The sequence below is a fragment of the Conger conger genome, chromosome 7 (assembly GCF_963514075.1).
Source record: "Conger conger chromosome 7, fConCon1.1, whole genome shotgun sequence".
Lineage (NCBI taxonomy): Eukaryota > Metazoa > Chordata > Actinopteri > Anguilliformes > Congridae > Conger > Conger conger.
Window position 1 is genome coordinate 59,304,117 of NC_083766.1, and position 21,048 is coordinate 59,325,164.

Below are 21,048 nucleotides of genomic sequence, written 5' to 3' on the forward strand. Positions count from 1 at the left end.
AACAGCCTCAATCTTCCAGGTTACGGATGCGACAGTGCAGGAACCCGGGAGGATGTTCTCAGGTGCCTCACGCTCAGGACAGGTGTCGAATTGTCGGGATAGGGCATCTGGCTTGACGTTCTTAGAACCCGGGCGGTAAGTGAGAGTGAAGTTGAATCTTCCGAAGAACAGCGCCCATCTGGCTTGGCGTGAGTTCAGTCTTTTGGCCGTCTGGAGGTACGCCAAGTTCTTTTGGTCGGTCCAGACGATGAAAGACTTCTCGGATCCCTCCAGCCAATGCCTCCACTCCTCTAGTGCCAGTTTGACTGCGCGGAGTTCTCGATTTCCCACGTCATAATTTCTCTCCGCTGGTGAGAGCTTCTTGGAGAAGAAGGCACATGGGTGTAACCGGTTGTCGGAGGCAGAGACTTGTGACAGCACAGCTCCCACCCCAGTGTCGGACGCATCAGTCTCCACAATAAACTGGCGAGTGGGATCGGGGTGCACCAGGATAGGGGCGGTAGAGAACAGTCTCTTAATTTTTACAAATGCCCCATCTGCTTCGGGGCCCCAACGGAATGGCATGGCAGTGGATGTGAGCTTGGTGAGGGGGGAGACAACTTGGCTGTATGATCTTACGAATCTGCGGTAAAAGTTGGCGAATCCCAAGAAGCGTTGGAGTTGTTTCCGGGTGGAAGGCGTAGGCCAGTCAGTGACCGCTTGAATCTTCTTGGGATCCGCCCTGATCTGTCCCTTCTCCAGAATGAAGCCAAGGAACTCGACAGTGTCGGTGTGGAAGACACACTTCTCCGCCTTGACAAACAATTTGTTCTCCAAAAGTCTCTGGAGAACTTGCCTGACGTGAATCTCATGTTCCTTGGCATTGGTAGAGTAAATTAGAATGTCGTCCAGGTAAACAAATACGTGTCAGCCCAGTAAGTCCCGAAGAACATTATTGACTAGCGCCTGGAACACAGCAGGTGCGTTAGTGAGGCCGAATGGCATGACCAGGTACTCAAAGTGTCCAAGGGAGGTATTGAAGGCGGTTTTCCACTCATCACCTTCTCAGATACGAACCAGGTGGTAGGCATTGCGTAGGTCTAACTTGGTGAAGATCGTGGCATCGTGTAGAGGGTGAAAGGCAGAGTCCATCAATGGCAGAGGGTATTTGTTTTTTATTGTAATGTTAAGTTCTCTGAAGTCAATACAGGGACGCAATGAGCCATCCTTCTTCTGCACGAAGAAGAATCCGGCGCCCACAGGTGAGGAGGATGGGCGAATCAGTCCATTGGCTAGGCTGTCCCGGATGTATTTCTCCATGGCCTCCCTCTCAGGTCTGGAGACTTTGTATAAACGGCTTGAGGGGAGTGTGGAACCGGGTAGCAGCTCGATGGCGCAGTCGTAGGGTCGATGAGGGGGGAAGCGTCCGTGCCTGTGTCTTGGAGAAGACCATGCCTAGGTCATGGTAAGGGGTGGGCACCTTCTCCAGGGAGGGCTTGGGGACCTGTGGTGGGTTGGGTGCACCCTCTGCTGGTGCAGGAGCGGATCGTAGGCAGGATTGGTGACACTCACGACTCCAGGCTTGAATCTGGCATGAACTCCAGTCAATGGTGGGGTTGTGTCTCTGGAGCCAGGGTAATCCCAAAATGAGCTGGTCGTTAGGGGACCGGATGACACGGAACTGAATCATCTCATGGTGGTTTCCAGAAATGATCAGCTGAATGGGTTTGGTGATGTGGGTCATGCGGCAGAACGTCTTTCCGTCCAATGACCGAGCATTCTCGGGGTGGGGTAGTGGGAGGGTGGGAATGTCCAATTCGATGGCCATCATTTCGTCAATGAGGTTCGCGTCAGCTCCAGAATCAACCAATGCGTTAACCTGGATTGCTCTGTCGGGAAGCATCAACATGGCCGTAAGCGTGGAGCGATGGTCGTTCCTGGCAGCGCCTTCATATCTGTTGAGCACTTTCACCTCAACAGATGAGGCAGAGTTCTTGGACCGGAGGGTGCACCGAACTTGGGTGTGTCCCAGCCTCCCACAATAGAAGCAGGAACCGGTTGCTCTCCGACGTGTCCGTTCCTCAGGCGATACTTTCATGCCTGCACGGGAAAGGTCCATGGGTTCGACTCCTTCGGCTAGCTTCTCCTCCGGTCGGGGACTTAACCCTCGCCTGGGGTATGCCTGGGTGGGTGGGACCTGTCTCTCAATCCGGCGTTGTCTGGCACGGTTGTCCAAACGGATGGCAGCACGGACGAGTGGGTCGAACTGAATGATGGGTTCGAGACATGCCAACTCGTCCTGGAGTGCCTCACTCAGGCTGGCCAGGAACAGGTTAGCCAACGCTTCATCATTCCAGCTAGTGGCTGCCGCGAGAGTACGGAACTTGTTAGAATGGTCCGCCGCAGTTCTCCTGCCTTGGCGAAGGGCGATCAGACGTTGGGATGGCTCTTGGTCACTGGAAGCATGCTGGAAAACCTTGCGGATCTCCTCGGCGAACTCCGGGTACCGGGGAGGGAATGAACCCCCGGACCACACAGCTGTCGCCCAGTCCAAGGCTCTCCCCTTCAGTAATCCCATCACGTAGCCGATCCGGCGGTCATCGCTGTTGTAGGTCTGAGGTTGCTGTCTGAACACAAAGTCGCACTGGAGCAGGAATGCCTTGCAACTCTCAGGTTCTCCGCCGAACCTCTCCGGGGGGGGTTGTTGTGGCTCCCGGAATTGCCAGGTTCCCATGGGGTGGGAAGGTAGAGGTGCAGGCGGGTTGGCAGGTTCCTCCAGTGGGTGTGGCTGGACCGCGATGGCGAGTCTCCTCATCTCCGCACACAGCTCACGAATCTCCAGACGAAGTTCGGAGATTCCTTGTGAGTGTTGCTGGACAATGGTGCCTTGTTCCTGGAGTGCGTAGAACATGGCGGTTGAGTCAGCAGGGTCCATTCTGGCGAAATTGTTCTGAGACGGGTGCGTGGGGGTTGGACCCAAAATGCATGACTCAGAAACAATAATGGAATAAAGTCCCGTCAGGGCTTTATTTGGGACGAATCCCAGGAGCGTAGTCACAACAAGCAAAGTCCATACACGTAGATCCAGCCAAACAAACGATAAACAAACAAAAAGCACGGTGCCGAGGGAAGAGGCAAACTCGTAGTCGGTAAACATGCAGGGAGGTCCGGTAGCAGGAGAGCTGTCAGTGGGGCAGATATACAGGCGGACGGCAGGCAGAGTCGTAGTCGAGGGCGATGCGGAAGTCGAAAACATAAAACAATCAGCGAGGCAAAAGTACAAAGACGGTAGGCGAGGACGTGGTCAAAAAACAAAACGATGGTAAACGAAACAGAAATCAATAAACAATAGTCGGTAAACAGGCTTGGATCTTAACGTGAATCAATCAGAAATAATGCTCAAGAGTTGCGTAGTAAGACTAGAGGCAGACAATTTCGCGAAGAACAGTTGCGCGACTGGGCTATAAATGCGGGTGTAGACGATTAGTTAGAGCGTAGCAAGGAAATGGAAAACAGGTGCGATGGATGACAAGTTTAACAAGGAGATTAGTAATCGTTAGTAATAAACCTATCCTGCCCTAGCATTAGTAAATTAGTAAATGACATGCACAAGAAACGTAAGGTAACATGAACACATGATTAGTTTGTTAGTTTCTACCCAATCCTGATCTAGTGTTAGTAGTTTTAGTAAATAGACAAATGGAAACACTTAGGGAGTGAATGACAGAAGGAGAGAGAGAGAAAAGGCGGAACGCAAGGTTTGCGGAAAGACATGTAAAAGTGTATGCATAAACAACGACCAGTTAACGTAACAATAAACATAAATCAAAACATAACACAAAGCGAAACTAAGACGATAACCAATCAACATAACAAGGTAATATAATCGTACGAAACATAACTAGACATGACAAGAAAATAAATCGTAACGAAACATAACTAAAAAACATGACGAACCTAGACTAACATAATACATGATAAGACACTACGTGACTAAGACAACATGAATAAACATAAAACATGGCGAGACAGACCTGAAACGTGACAGGACCCCCCCCTTAACGACCGACTCCTGGCGGTCCTTGGAATTTATCAGGGTGGTCACGATGGAAGTCCTTGATCAATGTCTTATCTAGGATGAGACTGACATGAATAAACATAAAACATGGCGAGACAGACCTGAAACGTGACACAGCATGATGCCAGAAACACTTGCAATGCAACTGTAGAAATTTTCCCTTTCTTATTGAGGATAGTTTTAATAATGAGACGATATCCACTCGTAAGCGCGTCTTGGTTTTCTATCAGGCCTTTAAAGGTGCAATAGATACTTTCAGACTCCTAACGGTTGAATTTACAAATATCCACCTGAGGCACAACGCTTATGTGCTCGCAACGCTTGTTCCTATGTTCGTATTGCCTCAGGTGGTATTTGTTAATTCATCGAGCAAACTATAGCTTGCTTGTTACAACCAAAAGCCAACTGGTTTGGTAGCAACTTGTTTTATAACTAGATATGTAGTCTTAGCTTGGATAATATACTTGGATAATAGCAGCAGTATACAGAGTTTCAGTGATAGCTTGTCTGGAGTACAATTTGGGAAGCTGCACGCGAACACACGCGAATAAGTCACCATGCCATTGGCTGTGGCAATTAGAACCAATTTTCAACCATTGAGCTTGAATTATTGTACAGCTGTACAATGTTTTGATACAGAGTGACGGGCCAACAAATCTACACTTTGAAACCTGAATTTAAGGACTATAAACACTGCTCTAGCAAAGACACTGGGTGGGATTAGAATGACTATTGGCCATAGTCCCTAAAATGTGCACCCTGCCAGGTTTCTAGCAGCAGCCAATCAGTGTGGCAAAAATAGTCACCCACAAGATACACCATGCCACTCCAATTGAACACCCGTGTTAACTTTATGTAATGCAGCAAGTAAAAAAAAAAGAATTATAATAAAGCAGGTCTGAAATAGTGAAAAATCAGAAAAAGCTGAAAAAGACAAGGTGATTCCAAACTTCTGAATGGTAATGCACATACATATACAAATATATAAGTAAAGCATTACACTAAATAATGATTAAATGATGGATTAAAACCGCATTATTTAAATAAATAAATAAGACAAAAAAATCAACCATTATCATTGCATCATGTGGCATAAATTATACATGAGCATTCATTGCAAGTCCTGTTCCCTTGGTGTAATGCTCTGTCTCAAAACTGTGGAATATAAGAACGAAAGCACACACTTTTACTCACCAGTTTTTTACAACGGCTCAAGGACATACATCTACTAAAAGAGAAACACTGAAAGACATTTGACTTCCGAACAACAGAAAAGGGGTTCTTCTGTATGATAGATAGATACATTGGAAACACATTTTGTCTGTGAGTGTTTGCCTGACTTTATTGGTAAGTTTTATGGACCCCTTAAAGTTTTCTAAAATAATTTGAATCAAAAATAATTTCAGTGTTCTAAAAGTAACAAAAGTATTAGTAAGAAGAATAATACAAAACCAAATACATTTAGAAAAACATACCATACATATATTTCAAAGCTTTCAATCTCTCGATTTCTGCAAAAATGTAAAATGTAAAATTTATATTTCTATGTGTATACCATTTTTTAAATTTTAATATTGAAAGGCTAAGAGTACTAGAATAAAGATGGAATGAGTATGTAACATGATTGTGTGTGCAGCAGGACATTTGATAAACTATCTGTTGTTAAGTTTGCCATTTGAGGATAATCTATTGCTTATTTTCAGGTCATAAAAGGGAATGGTTTTTCACAGGGTGAGAAACGGTGACGACGAAACAAACCTGGGATGAGCCCCCTGAATTCAACCTTCTTTACAAACGACAGTATTGTGCGTCCTGACTTCTTTTTCATTAGTGGTTTTCTTGGTATTCCACACACAATATACTATTATGTCTTCTTATGCTTTGTTTATGCTCTGACTGTAATGGGAAACACATTTGTCATGTTTATGATTTGCACTGACCACTGTCTTCACAGTCCGAAATCCATTCCAGTTTTTAACTTGGCTGTGTCTGACTTGTGTGGAAGCACAGCACTCATTCCTCAGATGATTGACACCTTCCTGTTCAATTCGCATTTAATCTCCTTTGAGGCCTGCCTGACTAACATGTATTTTTCTTTTTGGTTTATCTGTATGCAATCCTTCACTCTCACGGTCTTGTCCTATGATAGATGTATCGCTATATGCTTACCACTGAGATACAATGAGATTGTGACTAGTAAATCAATGTTGATGATCCTAGCCATATTATGGATTTTTGCAGGAATGGTCATTTTTTTAGCTGTGATTTTTCTCAGCACACTGTCATTTTGCAAATCCACTGTGATAAACAGTTATATCTGTGATCACGGACCCATGGTCCATTTAGCGTGCAATGACAACACTCCAAGTACTGTGATTAACAACACACATCCTGTTGTGATACTCTTCATACCAGTTCTTTTTATAGTGGTCACATACATTTGCATAGCCAGAGCATTATTAAAAATTGCAGCAGCCTCAGAGCGCCTTAAAGCCATGAAAACATGCACCTCTCATTTGATCTTGGTGAGTGTATTTTATCTTCCTATAAGCATCTCAGAAGCAATGGGCCCCTCCATGCATCTGAATGCCAGGATGCTGAACTTGTCTCTGGCGACCGCGTTGCCCCCTGTGCTGAATCCATTCATTTACTCACTGAAGACTGAAGAATTCAGAGAATCCATCAAAAAGTTTTACAGAAGACAGAAGATGAACATGACTGTATGGAATAAATGAATAAATGTTTTAATCACAAATGTCAGACTGGCAAATTGAAGTGTATATATACTTTTAACCTTCCACTCAACTGTGAACTATACAGCAACTGCAATGTGCAGATTTCATTTAATTAATAGGAATACAGTAAATGGTAGGCATTGATAAAGCCCCCTTTACCCAAAGCGTGGTACAATAGATACTTCTCATTCACCCATTCAGACACACACTCACACACCAATGTCAATTGCCTGCTATACCCCCAGCCCGTCAGGTTCAATAGGGGGTTAAGTGACTTGCTCAGGGACACTTCGACACCCCCGGGACCGGCAGCTCTCTGCTCTTACCTCCTAAGCCAATGTCCCCCAATGATAGATTTAGTTTTTTAGGCGTTTTCATGAAACGGGTAAAATATGCAAAACATGTTTCACACACTGTTCTTCAATAGCAGTTAATATGCTTCAATAAATTTAGATGTGAATAGTAAGAACGCACGTGTGATTGGGGTGAGCCGGGTAATCGTTTCATACGAATACTTGTAACCAATATTGACTCTCTATTGAACACAAGTGTAATTTCATCAGTGATGAATGTATAACAGTAAGTTGACACTGTTTCGTGAGACTAGTTCCTCCCTGGTTCCCCCCCCTAAGATCAATAAAACTACTGCCTGCTGTTATTTTCCTCACTTCTCTCTTGCGCATGTCAAGAGACTGGCTGCGTCAGCCATGTGCTTCAGAGCTAATTTTACACAAATGATCCAGTATTAAAAATGCCTAAAGTAAAGGTACAATAGGTAATTTGATTTGATGACTCTTAACGGTCAAGAGAGGAATTGCAGCAACAAACATCCTCAAACCACAACACAACACTACTTTTTGTAGTGTTCTAGTCAGAAAATGTTCGCCAAAAGACACAACACTATTTATATTTTTTGTCTTTTTGAGGTTTTCACTTAAGCTAACCAACTAGGCTATATTATGAGCAAGCAATGTATTTGGTTATGTAACTAGCTGGCTATATATCTAAGATATAATATGGTTGGAATTTTATATAGCAGGTTTTATATAGCAAATTGCAGGTATTCTTCCATGCCTGGAAAGATAGCCTACTAACCTATAAACATGCCCTCTCCACAGCACGTTCATCATATTTCTCTACCTTAATTGATGAAAATAGAATGACTCCTGTTATCAATCCAGTGTTAGATACGGAGTACCACAAGGATCTGTGCTTGGGCCCTTGCTTTTCTCTCTATATATGCTTCCCCTGGGACAAGTTATTCGCAAACATGGCATTAACTTCCACGGCTATGCTGACGACACACAGTTGTATTTATCAGTCAAACCTGAGGAAGATGTCCAGCTGTCAAAAATGGAAGCTTGTCTTAAAGACATAAAGAAATGGATGAATCATAACTTTCTTTTGCTAAACTCAGATAAAACTGAGATAATGGTAGTGGAGCCCAAGTCCTTGAGATGTAAATTATCTGACGATACGCCAAACATTGATGGATTTTGCATCACCTCAAGTGCTGTCATCAAAGACCTTGGAGTTACTTTTGATCCAGATCTTGCGTTTGATGCACATATTAAAACCATCTCGGGTTGCTTTTTATCACTTAAGGAATATCTCCAAAATTCGGAAGATACTGTTACCTAAATAATGCAGAAAAGCTAGTGCATGCTTTTGTTACCTCAAGATTAGATTACTGCAATGCTCTTTTGTCTGGATGTGCAAATTCCTCTCGGAAAGGGCTCCAGCTAATTCAAAATGCAGCAGCTCGTATTCTTACTACAACAAGGAGATTTAAGCACATCAGCCCAGTGTTAGCTTCACTTCACTGGCTGCCTGTTAAATTATGAATAGATTACAAAATACTACTTCTGACTTTCAAAGCCTTACATGGGCTTGCCCCTCTGTACTTAAAAGATTTACTTAATCCTTATACTCCCTCACAAATACTCCATTCGCAAGGTGCAGGCCTCCTTGTTATTCCTAGAATAACTAAAAGTTCCATAGGTGGCAGAGCCTTTTCCTATCGTGCTCCTTTCCTGTGGAACAAATTGCCTGCTCATGTTCGGGATGCAGACATTATCACCTTATTTAAAGCTAGGCTAAAAACCTATCTCTTTAGTTTGTCCTATAGTTGAGGGGCAGGAGTGGGTGGCTGGCATAAGCTATAGAGTCTCTGGTGGACTTGGCGGTCAGTGCTATCAGTGGATGATTGTTGGTAGTGCTGTGTTAAGTATAACCAGTCATGGTCTGGTGGTGACCGTCTCAAGCCTGCCCTCATGGATGTGTTGGCCACTGCCTCTGTTTCCCATAGCTACGCTGCCATAGCCTTATTCTGCCAGGGTTCTCCTTATCGCACGCAGGTACCTCTCCCTCCTGCTGTGATTGACCAATTACTATCTGGACCCCCTAACAATGTTACTTTCCTCTTCTCCCCGCTCTAGGCACCTGCCCGGAGTGCTAGCCCAACTTTCCTGCCCACCCCCTCCTGGCCTGGAGCTCCAGCCCAAGACCAGCCGCACAACTCCCACCTGTCACTGCTGATTCAGCTGTGGCACCAGTCCTGTCCCCTTGCCTGACAGTGCCACCCATTGGTGTTCCTGCCATCTGTGCTTCAAGTTATTGAACATTTATGTACTTTTATTTAATCTGGTTTTCTGTTTAAAACCATTGTTTATACAAACCGGGGTTAACCAGCGGCAGATGGGTTCCCCTACTGAGTCAGGTTCTGCTCAAGGTTTCTTCCTGTTTCCAGGGAGTTTTTCCTTGCCACTGTTGCCCGAGGCGTACTCTTGGGGCCCGGTTTCTAATTCTGTAAAGCTGCTTTGCGACAAAGGCCCTTTGTAAAAAGCGCTATACAAATAAAATTGAATTGAACTGAATATACAGAGTTTCAGTGATCGCTTGTCTGGAGTGCTATTTGGGCTGTGGCAGTTAGCACCAATTTTTAACCAATGAGCTTGTGTTATTGTACAGTTGTACAATGTTTTGGTACAGAGTGACGGCCCATTAACTGTATATTTTGAAATGCGAATTTAAAGACTATAAACACAGGTAACAATCTTTTAACGTAAAAATCTTACCTATTGTACCTTTAATTGTAAGGATGGAGGATGCGGTCACAATTTTGTGGACATGGACATTATTTTAGCTAGAGGTAAAGTAATACATTTTGTCAATTTCGTTGCGGTGATTCTTGTTATTTAGTTATTCACTTTCACACCGATTCATGATTTTCAGAAAAGCACAACTACTACAGTTTTGCACTCTGTTATACCGGCATCGTATTTATTAAACGATGTGTGTAAGTGCATGAAAACGTTTACCAGGAACACTTTTGCCTGAGCCGTATAAACCTGTCCGATTCTCGTTAGCAACAGCTTCTCCACCACACTACCACTGGAGCACCATTACCTTTTCACAGTATTCGGAAGTGTATTGCGTACGTGACTCTTTATGAGAACACTTTACACACACACAAATACCAAAGTTGACCTCGAAGTAATTTCTTATTTTAAGTAGCAATGTTCTGATCATTGTGAGCAACGTGTACGGAACACGTCGAGTCTACGTTACCCGATGTAATGTTAGCATTTTAGGTCCAACGCCTTAACTTAACTTCCCTTTAAAATAAAATTATTTTGACATTCAGTCAGTTTTTACTCTTTCTTTTGTTTCTCCTGATGTTACCTGATGGTTGAAAACCATGATAAAAACATTAACTAGCTTGCTAGATTTGGACTGGTGTTCAGCTGCAACGCGGGATGGACTGATCCTAGATCTGTCTGCAGGGGTCCTGTAGATAATGATTTATAATCTGCTCATGGCATTGAACTGTTGTGTATGGAAAAGTAGTCTATTTGCATTGCATTGCCATTGAATTCACAAACAATCTAACAAAGCTAACAATTTACCGGCATGACTATTAGAATCTACATGATTTATCATAGGTGTTATGGACATATTGCTTATATTTAATGAGGAGGCCAGACTTGCTTTGCATGGATCAAAGGGAGGTATAAAAAAATCATTAATCATTATGGAGTATTTAGAACACTTAAAATGTGACCAATTTAACACAAAACTTATACAGTTCAAAAAGACCACAAAGGCCATCCTTTTCATTGCATTGTGTTGCATTCATTTCACATGAGCATTTCTTTGGTGTCCTGTTCCCTTGGTGAGGGCTCTTTGTCAACACGCCCAGATATAAGAAGAAATGCTCACCGCAGTCTTTTCCAACTGATCTATCACCAAGTTCAAGGACATACAGTCAACTCAAGAGAAATATTGAGCTGCAGTGGTTTCCTAAGAATAGTAAGCATCATATCTGCTCCATTCATATTTGCCTGAAGTTATTGGTAAGTACTAGGCACACCTTCATTTATTCTTTCCTTTATTGATTTCAAACGGCTGCAATTTTCTGCTTCGTGTTTAGTGAATACCAATTTCTGGAATTTACATCTGAATCTAAAATAATGTCAGTGTTTTCAAAGAAAGAAAAAAAAAATAATAATACACAGAACCATATATATTTTATTGAAAAATCTAGATCTTACGTTTCTTTTAAAAAACAACAATTTATATATTTCTGAGAGAAATGTAATGTGTAATGTTTATGTGCGTTTACTATATATTGATTTGTTCATTATTACAGTACACGGTTTTACCTTTCCATGCATAGCTACAATTGTCAGGTTTTATGTACATTTTACTCTTTGCCTTTCCATTTAATACTGAAAGGTACAGTAATACAAAAGTAATGGAAAAAGATGTATACATCTGTGCTTGTGTAGTCTCAGTAGATCAACGTTTGATAAACCACCAGCTGTTAACTTTTAGGGATTCATTACTGCAGGCTAATCTATTGTTTACTTTCAGGTCCTAAAGGGCAGGTTTTTCACAGGGGGAGAAACAGTGAGGCGCAAACAAACCTGTGATGAGCCCCCTGAATTCAGCCATCTTTATAAATGCCACTATTGCCAATATTGTGCATCCTGACTTCTTTTTCATCAGTGGTTTTGCCGGTATTCCCCACACAGAATACTATTATGTCTTCTTGTGCTCTGTTTATGCTGTGACTGTACTGGCAAATGCTTTTGTCATGTGTATGATTTACACTGACCACTGTCTTCACAGTCCAAAATACATTGCAGTTTTCAATTTGGCTCTGTCTGACATGTGTGGAAGCACTGCTCTCGTTCCTCAGGTGATTGACACCTTCCTGTATAAAGCACATTTAATCTCTTTCGAGGCCTGCATGACTAATATGTTTTTTGTTTTTTGGTTTGTCACTATGCAGTCTTTCACTCTCACTGTTTTGTCCTATGACCGATGTGTTGCTATATGCTTTCCACTGAGATACAATGAGATTGTGACAATTAAATCAATATTGGTGATCACAGCCACATTATGGATCTTTGCAGGAATGGCCACTCTCATAGCTGTGAGTTTTATCAGCACACTGTCATTCTGCAAATCCACTGTGATCAATAGTTATTTCTGTGATCATGGACCCATACTCCGTTTGGCATGCAACGATAATGCTCCAAGTTCTGTAATTAATTTAACAAATCCTCTTGTGATTCTGTGGTGTCCAGTATTTTTTATCACAGGCACATACATTTGCATAGCTAGGGCATTATTAAAAATCGCAGCAGCCTCAGAGCGCCTCAAAGCCATGAAAACCTGCACCTCTCATTTGATCTTGGTGAGTGTGTTTTATCTTCCTTTATGCTTCTCGTTTGCACTGGCCTCTATTATTCACCAGAATGCCAGGATTATTAACATGTCTCTATCCACTCTAATGCCGCCTATGTTGAATCCAATCATTTACTCACTGAAGACTGAAGATTTCAGAGAATCCATTAAAAAGCTTTACAGAAGAAAGAAGATACACATCACTCTAAGAAATAATTAAATAAATGTTGTCACAAATGACTGACATACAGTGATAGATACCATGTCTTGTAAAAGTATTCGCCACCTTCCTGTTTTTCTGTACTATTGCATATTTTTCATACTGAATGGTCTTGAGTCTTTAAACAGAGATAAATGAAGGTATTGCTTCATTTATTTATTTCAAATTGAAAATTGAATCTAAAATAATGTCAGTGTTCTAAAAGTAAAAAAAGTAATAATAATAATAATTTTAGAGAACTAAAGCTTTCAATTTCTAGATTTCTGCAAAATTTCTACATTAAAAATGTTCATAGGGGCGGCACGGGTTTCCCCCGGGTACTCCGGTTTCCTCCCACAGTCCAAAGACATGCAGGTTAGGCTGATTGGAGAGTCTAAATTGCCCGTAGGTATGAGTGTATGAGTGTGTGAGTAAATGGTGTGTGTGCCCTGTGATGGTCTGGCGACCTGTCCAGGGTGTATTCCTGCCTTTCGCCCATGTATGCTGGGATAGGCTCCAGCCCCCCCTGCAACCCTGTTCAGGATAAGCGGGTTAGAATGAATGAAAATATTATATATATATATTTTTATGCATATACTATTCATTGATTTTCTCATCATTAGGCTGCTTGGCTTAATCTTTTTTCTGCATCTTCAATTGATGTTTTTTGCATTTAAACTCATAGCCATTTATTTTAATATTGAAAGGCTGTGAGCACTAGAATAAAGACGGAACGAGTAACATGATTGTGTGTGCAGCAGGACTGTGCAGAGGCTGTTTTCAGCATCAGGTGCTCATAGTGAGAAGGGCACCAACCAACCCAATTACTGTACAGAATATAATTAACCTAAATTAAGTAATGAACAAATTAAAGGGACACCTTGGGTAAAAGTAGCAGGTGCTTGGGTACCCAGAGACCTAAGCACACCTCTCTCTCTCTCTCTCTCTCTCTCTCTCTCTCCCTCCCTCCCTCCCTCCCTCCCTCATCACACCCTTGCACACTCCTGGTGTTTTATATTGTCAGAAAAGGCTGTTCTGGAAGAATGACAAACTAATGTGTAATGTTTTGGGATACTGTGTTTCCCAGTTTAAGACACAGGGACATACAGCATTTATTAATACACCAATAAACAATAATTTTTTATTTTAATTTTCTATTTCCGTGGCTCAACATTTCATAAACCATCCGTTGTTAAGGGTACAATAAGTAATATCAGCCTTCTAACAGTCAAGAGAGGAATTGCAGCAACAGACACCCTCAAACCACAACACTGTTTATCCCACCCCAACGGGCCTACGTTGAAACCCCCCACACCATTTATGTGGCAATTAGAACCAATTTTCAACAAATGAGCTTGAATTATTGTATAGCTGTACAATGTTTTGGTACAGAGTGTTGGTCCGTCAACTGCATATTTTGAAAACCGAATTCATGGACTATAACCACAAGCATAGGGTGAGTGAACATGTGAGCGAGCCATTTTTCAATGATAGGAAGGGATTTACAATGATCTTGTATTATGTCTTAACACAAAAATCCTATCTACTGTACCTTTAAGTGTAAGGGGCGACTGAGTTGGGTTCTAAAAGTTACCTACAAAACGTGAGATAACCGCTGATATTTCCTGGGGACATCCCTAGAGACAAAGTATGTACCCCAGGCACCCCAAGAAAGGGAATAAATAACTTGCCAGCAATTAGCCAACCAATAAAACAACCTTTCAAAAAGGTCAGGAAGGCTGATCTGACTGGAGCGAGAAAATAGCGAACAGCAGAGAAACTGAACCTCACGCCCTACTGATTAAGGCGGTCGTCAAACCTGAGATAAGTAATAACGAGGTATGCGAACAGCGCCAGGGAGAACACTACGCAGGCTCCCAACTGCATTATAGCCTACCGAGAACTGAGAACGAAGATGTGATAACAAAAGACAAACAAGAGATCCCTTCTCTGACAGAGCTGGAATACTCACCCTAATACTGGCATACACAAACAAAAAACATCAACAGTCTAATTCAACTAACAAGACAGGATTAGTTCTACATAAGCAAACAGCGACAGGGTTCTCAGAAACAGCACCCTCAGCTATCAGGAGTTTGTAGCTCTTCACTTAGAAGGGTGAGACTCCCAACAACCATGTACACCACTTCAGCAACCATGGATATTCACCAGATGCTCACCTAGGCTCATCTGACTATGCAGGAGAATTATGAGACCTATGCCTCCCACCCTTATGGGGCGACACCCGGTGCCCCTAGAGTCCAAGTCCAAGTGTTCAATAAAAAAATAAGCCGGAGCAGGAGGGGAGAATTGGGAGGTAATGAACGGCCTATTGTGGGAAACAGACTGGGTGGATGCAGCACAGAGGAGGTGGGAGGTTGAGTTGAACGGCTGAGGGGCTGATGACTGTAGTGATGGTGTGGGGCCAATGAACCATGGTGCCAACTTGTCAGAGGTGGTGCGTAGGGGAATCTCCCGGGATGAAAGCCAAACCCGCTGCCCGCTGCATTGGTGTCGGTCGGCGTACCGCTTCATATCACCGACATTCCTGAGCAGCATGGCAGGCCAGGGGGGAGAACCTGGGACCAGACCGGAACGGGGGTCAAGTGTCGGTTGCAAGGCGTGTCAACAGGAGTACGATTGCCCCTCAAAGGTTCCTTTACTGAATGGGTAATCTCTAGCTGGGTGACAGTGACGAGGGTCCCGGATAGTAGGATGGGGGCCGGGCCCTCCTCGGTCAGAGCAGGTGAGTGCAGCTAGGAGAGAGCATCAGCTTTAGTGTTCTTGGTCCCAGGGCGGTAAGTGAGGGTGTGGTTGAAGCAAGCGAAGAACAGAGACCACCAAGCTTGTTGGGGGTTAAGCCTCTTGGCGGAGTGCAAGTACTCCACATTACGATGATCGGTCCACGCCACGGACGGAATGGTTTCTCTGGGTTTGGGTCAGGTGATGGGACAAGAATGCACAGGGGTGCAAATCATTATCAGGTGCCCGTTGGGAAAGCACAGCTCCGACGCCTGTGTCAGAGGCATCCACCTCCTGGATTGCCTTACTACAATTTACTGTAGTTAGTACAGGGGCAGACAAGAAGCACCACTTAAGGTTCAGAAACATCTTCTCAGCTTCAGGAGACCAGCGAAAGGAACTTTTAACTGAGGTGAGGGCTGTGATGGGTGCAGCGACAGTACTGTCGTTCCGTATGAACCTACGGTAAAAGTTGGCAAACCCCAGGAAGCTTGGAGTTCTCTTCTGTTAGCAGGAGTGGGCCCATTCAGCCACAGCCTTGGTTTTAGCAAGGTCCATATCTCCAGATAGCCTCAGAAGACCACAAACCTCAAGAACTGAAATTGTGGTCTTGTGGAACTCGCACTTTTCAGCTTTCACAAATGACTGTTAGCTTTTCTAACAGTCATTGCAGGACTCAATGGACATGTTGGACGTGTTCCTTGAGGGAATCACATCAAAACAAGCACATCATCCAGGTAAACGAACACAAACGGATTGATTGTGTCCCGTAAACTGTACTGTCCTCTCAGGTCCTCTTCGCACTTATACTTGTGTTTGATCTGCACTTCGTTGTACGTCGCTCTGGATAAGAGCGTCTGCTAAATGCCATGTAATGTAATGTAATGTTATTAAACATAGCTTAGAATACTGCTTTATTCAGTACAGTACAATAAGAGTACTGTACTGAGCCTGGCAGAGCATCACCGGGGGAAGATGCCCAGTGTCTGGTGATGTCTACTTCACCAGACTTCAAGCAGCAACCAAATATTAAAATGTTTCTTTTATGCTGACTTTTTATGCTGCCTCTTGGCCAGGTCTCTTTTTTAAAAGATCATTTTAATCTCAGTGTGCCTACCTGGTTAAATAAAGGTTAATAAATAATCCAATAATTGTATCATTATTTTATTTACTTTCCTTACTTTAAGTTTGTAAAAAAAAAAAGGTAATACACGTCAGTACAACTGAGTACACTAAAGTTGTAGAAGGGTTGTACAAAAGTGTATTTAGTAAACTTAAAGTTTGTCCAATTTAACACAAAATGTGTACAGATATGATCAGCACGTGTTTAAATTATATATTAAATTATATTTGTTAGTATGTCCATAAATAAACAAATAAGTAAAGAAACAAATGATTATTTTAATAAATAAATGAAAATCTCAAAAAAGGAACAACATCATCTTGCATTCATTATACATGAGCATTTCTTCTGTGTCCTGTTCCCTTGGTGTATGTAATGCTCTGCGTCAACACTCTGGGATATAAGAACGAAAGAACACGCTTTCACTCACTACAGTCTTTTAACAACTGACCTTTCATCAAGTTCAGTGACATACTGAAAGAGAATTATTGAAAGGCATTTCATAATTATTCCATTAATTAATTGGTTTCCTAACGAGAAAGAAAGAGCCAGATAGGCTGAAGACATTTGGTAAGTGCAAATTTTCCCCTATACTGATAAGTATTTGACATTAATATTTTCCTACATTTATATCTTTCAAAAGAGTTAACATTATCTGCTTAATCACTCTGTTTTAAAAAGTAACAAAAAGTATTTGTCGGAATTACTGATACAGAACCAAATATAGTTAATCAAAAATACTTACCTTTTTCGAGAAAATGTAACATTTCTGTGCATATAAAATGTATTATTGATTCTCATTAGAGACTTTAGTGTTGTATTTTATTGCGTTCATTTTAATACTGAATTGTTGAGCAATACAAAATGTAAAAATATGAATGAAAAATATTATATTGAATAGAATGTGTGTAACATGATTGTTATGTTTTGGCAGGTCTGTGATGCAGAGCCCATTTGAGGATCAGGTGCTCAAACTGGGAAAAGGGCAGGCCAACCAGGTATATCGTTTAGGACACTAGGTGTTAATGTGCAGAATACAATTTAATAACAGCCGTAATATGAACAGTAATATTTATGTGATTAATCAAGTTAAAAATGTTAGAATGTCACCCATTAATAGGTTAAATTAAGGTTTGTTTTTTTCATTTAGATGCTTAAGATGCATAGATTCATTCATTAATAACTCACTACTGCAGGTTCATGTACCTATTGTCTATCTTCATGTCATTAAGGACTGCTTTTTCACAGGGTGAACAGAGTGAGGAGGAAACAAAACTGTGATGAGCCCCCTGAATTCAGCCTTCTTTAAAAACATCACTTTTGACAATATTGTGAAACCTGACTACTTTTTCATCAGTGGTCTTGCTGGTATTCCCCACACAAAATACTACCATGTCTTCTTGTGCTTTGTTTATGCTCTGACACTACTCGGAAATGCTTTCGTTATGTTTATGATTTACACCGACCACTGTCTCCACAGTCCAAAATATATTCCAGTTTTTAATTTGGCTGTGTCTGACTTGTGTGGAAGCACTGCAATCGTTCCTCAGATGATTGACACCTTCCTGTTTAAATCACATTTAATATCCTTTGAGGCCTGCTTGGCTGATATGTTTTTTGCAATTTGGTTTGTCACTATGCAGTCTTTCACTCTCACCCTTTTGTCCTATGATAGATGTGTTGCTATATGCTTACCACTGAGATACAATGAGATTGTTACTAGTAAATCAATGCTGGTGATCATAGCCACATTATGGATTTTTGCAGGAATTGCCATTCTCATAGCTGTGATTTTTATTAGCAGACTATCATTCTGCAAATCCACTATGATAGACAGTTATTTCTGTGATCACGGACCCATACACCTTTTGGCGTGCAATGACAACACCCCAAGTATCGTGATTAATTGGACACATCCTATTATGATTCTCTGGTTTCCAGTACTTTTTATCACAGGAACGTACATTTGTATAGGCAGAGCATTGTTAAAAATAGCAGCAGCCTCTGAGCGCCTCAAAGCCATGCAAACCTGCACCTCTCATTTGATCTTGGTGAGCATATTTTATCTTCCTCTAGGCTTTACCGCTGCACTGGGCTCCGCCATTCACCAAAACGCCAGGATCCTAAACATGTCTTTGGCGTCCATCTTGCCATCTATGGTGAATCCAATCATTTACTCACTGAAGACAGAAGACTTCAGAGAATCTATTAAAAAGTTTTACAGAAGAAACAAGAGAGACATCACTAAGGAATAAATAAATTCATGTTATCATCACAAATGAACTATACTCTTTTATTGAACCATCCACTCAACTGTGAACTGGAAGAACAATTAAAAAACGTATTCTAATGAATTGGAATACAATGATCGATATGTAAAACAAGCAGACTTCAATAACCGCATTTATAGTGGCTTTTTCATGAAATTGTAAAATAGGTGATAACATTTCTGAATGTGTTTGAGGCACAGGTGTCAATAGCATAGTCTTTGAAGCACAGGTGTATGGCAATTTTCAGTATCTAGTTTTTATTCTAGGCGTTTGATTGTCTTGGAGTCTGTTATTGGCAGTTGTCAACATGAGTACACAACAGCAAATACAGAGTTCGAAAATAGTATCACTGACTCCCCGGATTGAGTTCACAAATAATTATCAGAGAACAGTGTCATATCATATTCAAAACAAGGATATATGTGATTTATCACAATGCTACCTCAGTAACATTATGTAACATTATACGGGTTACATGGTTTACTACTCCTTTATTCCCCTATATAAAGCCAATCTGGATTATTAATGATTATTAAATGTGCTATAATTGTAATAATATTTATATACACTTTCGTTTTTTAATGAAAATTAAATGTCTTTTACATATTTAATGACATTTTAAGGTAAAAGAAATGTTTCTGAATTAATTTGGGTTTCATATTCAAGCGTTTGATATTGGGGTTATATCTGACCCCAGTTGGTCATTAATGTGTGTAAGATACGTTTGCTTGAGGGTTAAGAAGGAAAAGCACTGGTGTATGTTTTGGATCAGTGCACTGCTGTGGGATGAAGCACTATCACATGCATATGGTGGCATTTGATTGAACTTCGTCAGATGAGATGGTTCTGGACACGTCTGACTTAATTAATCAATTATCAATTAAGAAAAGGGAGCCAGCACCTGTGGCATCCATGCATGCCCAAGCTATGTACAGCCCGCTCACCAGCATATTTCACGAAATGGAGGGGGGGGGGGTTGCTTGCCATGGTAAAAGGTTGGCATTTATATAGCGCCTTTATCCAAAGCACTACAATTCACCTATTCATACACACACTCACACACCAATGGTGATTGGCTGCCATGCAAGGCACCAGGAGCATTTCAGGGTTAGGTGTCTTGCTCAGGGACACTTGCCAGACGACTGCACTGAGCCAGTGTTGCCAATGGCAGCACTCTGATGCAAGTCAATCTTGGTCTCATCTGTCTACAAGACAGGAACTCTGCGGGAAAACATGGTAACATGGCAATCCTGTTGTTGTCCTGTTCTTCCTTTTTGAATACATATTCTGCAAGTAAACAACGTTTTAGTTTATATATTAAATATATTGAAACACACAAACAAAAGAATATAAATGATTAAATGAATACAAATAATATACACTCAGTGAGCACTTTATTAGGTATGTATTAGACTTATGTTTTGGACTTCTACTGCTGTAGCCTATCCACTTACAGTTATGATGTGTTGTGTGTTTAGAGATGCTCTTCTGCATACCACTGTTGTAATATGTGATTATTTGCATTACCGTCACCTTCCTGTCAGCTTTGACCAGTCTGGTCATTCTCCTCTAACGTCTCATTAACAAGGTGTTTCTGTCTGCAGAACTGCTGCTCACTCTTTTTTTTTCAACATTCTTTGCAAACTCTAGAGACTAGTATGTGTTTCTGTGTGCAAATCCCAGGATATCAGCAGTTTCTGAGATACTCAAACCACCCTGTCTGCCACGAACAATCATTTCACGATCAAAGTTACTTAGATCACATTTTTTCCCCATTCTGATGGTTGATGTGAACATTACCTGAAGCGCCTGACCCGTATCTACACGATTGTATACATTGCACTGCTGCCAGACAATTGGCTGATTAGATAATCACATGAATAAGTAGGTGTAATAAAGTGCTCTGTGAGTGTAAATGATATAAATGGATAGAAATGAATATAAATGAATGATTGACTACTTTATTAATACACAGTGGTTAACTGAAAATGATTAGTATTTAGTATTTATTTTACAGAATTCACATTGACCATAAATTATCTTTTAAATCTCACATTGAAAATCTTGTCTCTAAGTTTGTCGGTATGGAGCTGCTATGTTATGGTTCTTTTTGAGATTTGGTGACTCCAAGTACTATGTTTAGCCATTAATGAATACTTTTTGTACCTATTACCATCTGTCGCTTTTTAATTAACAGTTTTTTGGCTTTTCTCATGCTGCTGGATGAC

At 41.5% G+C, this 21,048-nt stretch overlaps 2 protein-coding genes across 2 annotated transcripts; both read left to right on the forward strand.

The window, feature by feature from the left end:
* Positions 1–11,725: 11,725 nt before the first annotated feature.
* On the forward strand, positions 11,726–12,706 carry LOC133133447 (olfactory receptor 1F1-like). Its single transcript, XM_061249545.1, has one exon. The coding sequence runs from the start codon at positions 11,726–11,728 to the stop codon at positions 12,704–12,706; it is 981 nt and encodes a 326-aa protein (XP_061105529.1).
* A 5,124-nt stretch (positions 12,707–17,830) lies between these two features.
* LOC133133448 (olfactory receptor 8G17-like) lies at positions 17,831–18,805 on the forward strand. Its single transcript, XM_061249546.1, has one exon. The coding sequence runs from the start codon at positions 17,831–17,833 to the stop codon at positions 18,803–18,805; it is 975 nt and encodes a 324-aa protein (XP_061105530.1).
* The last annotated feature ends 2,243 nt before the right edge of the window (positions 18,806–21,048 follow it).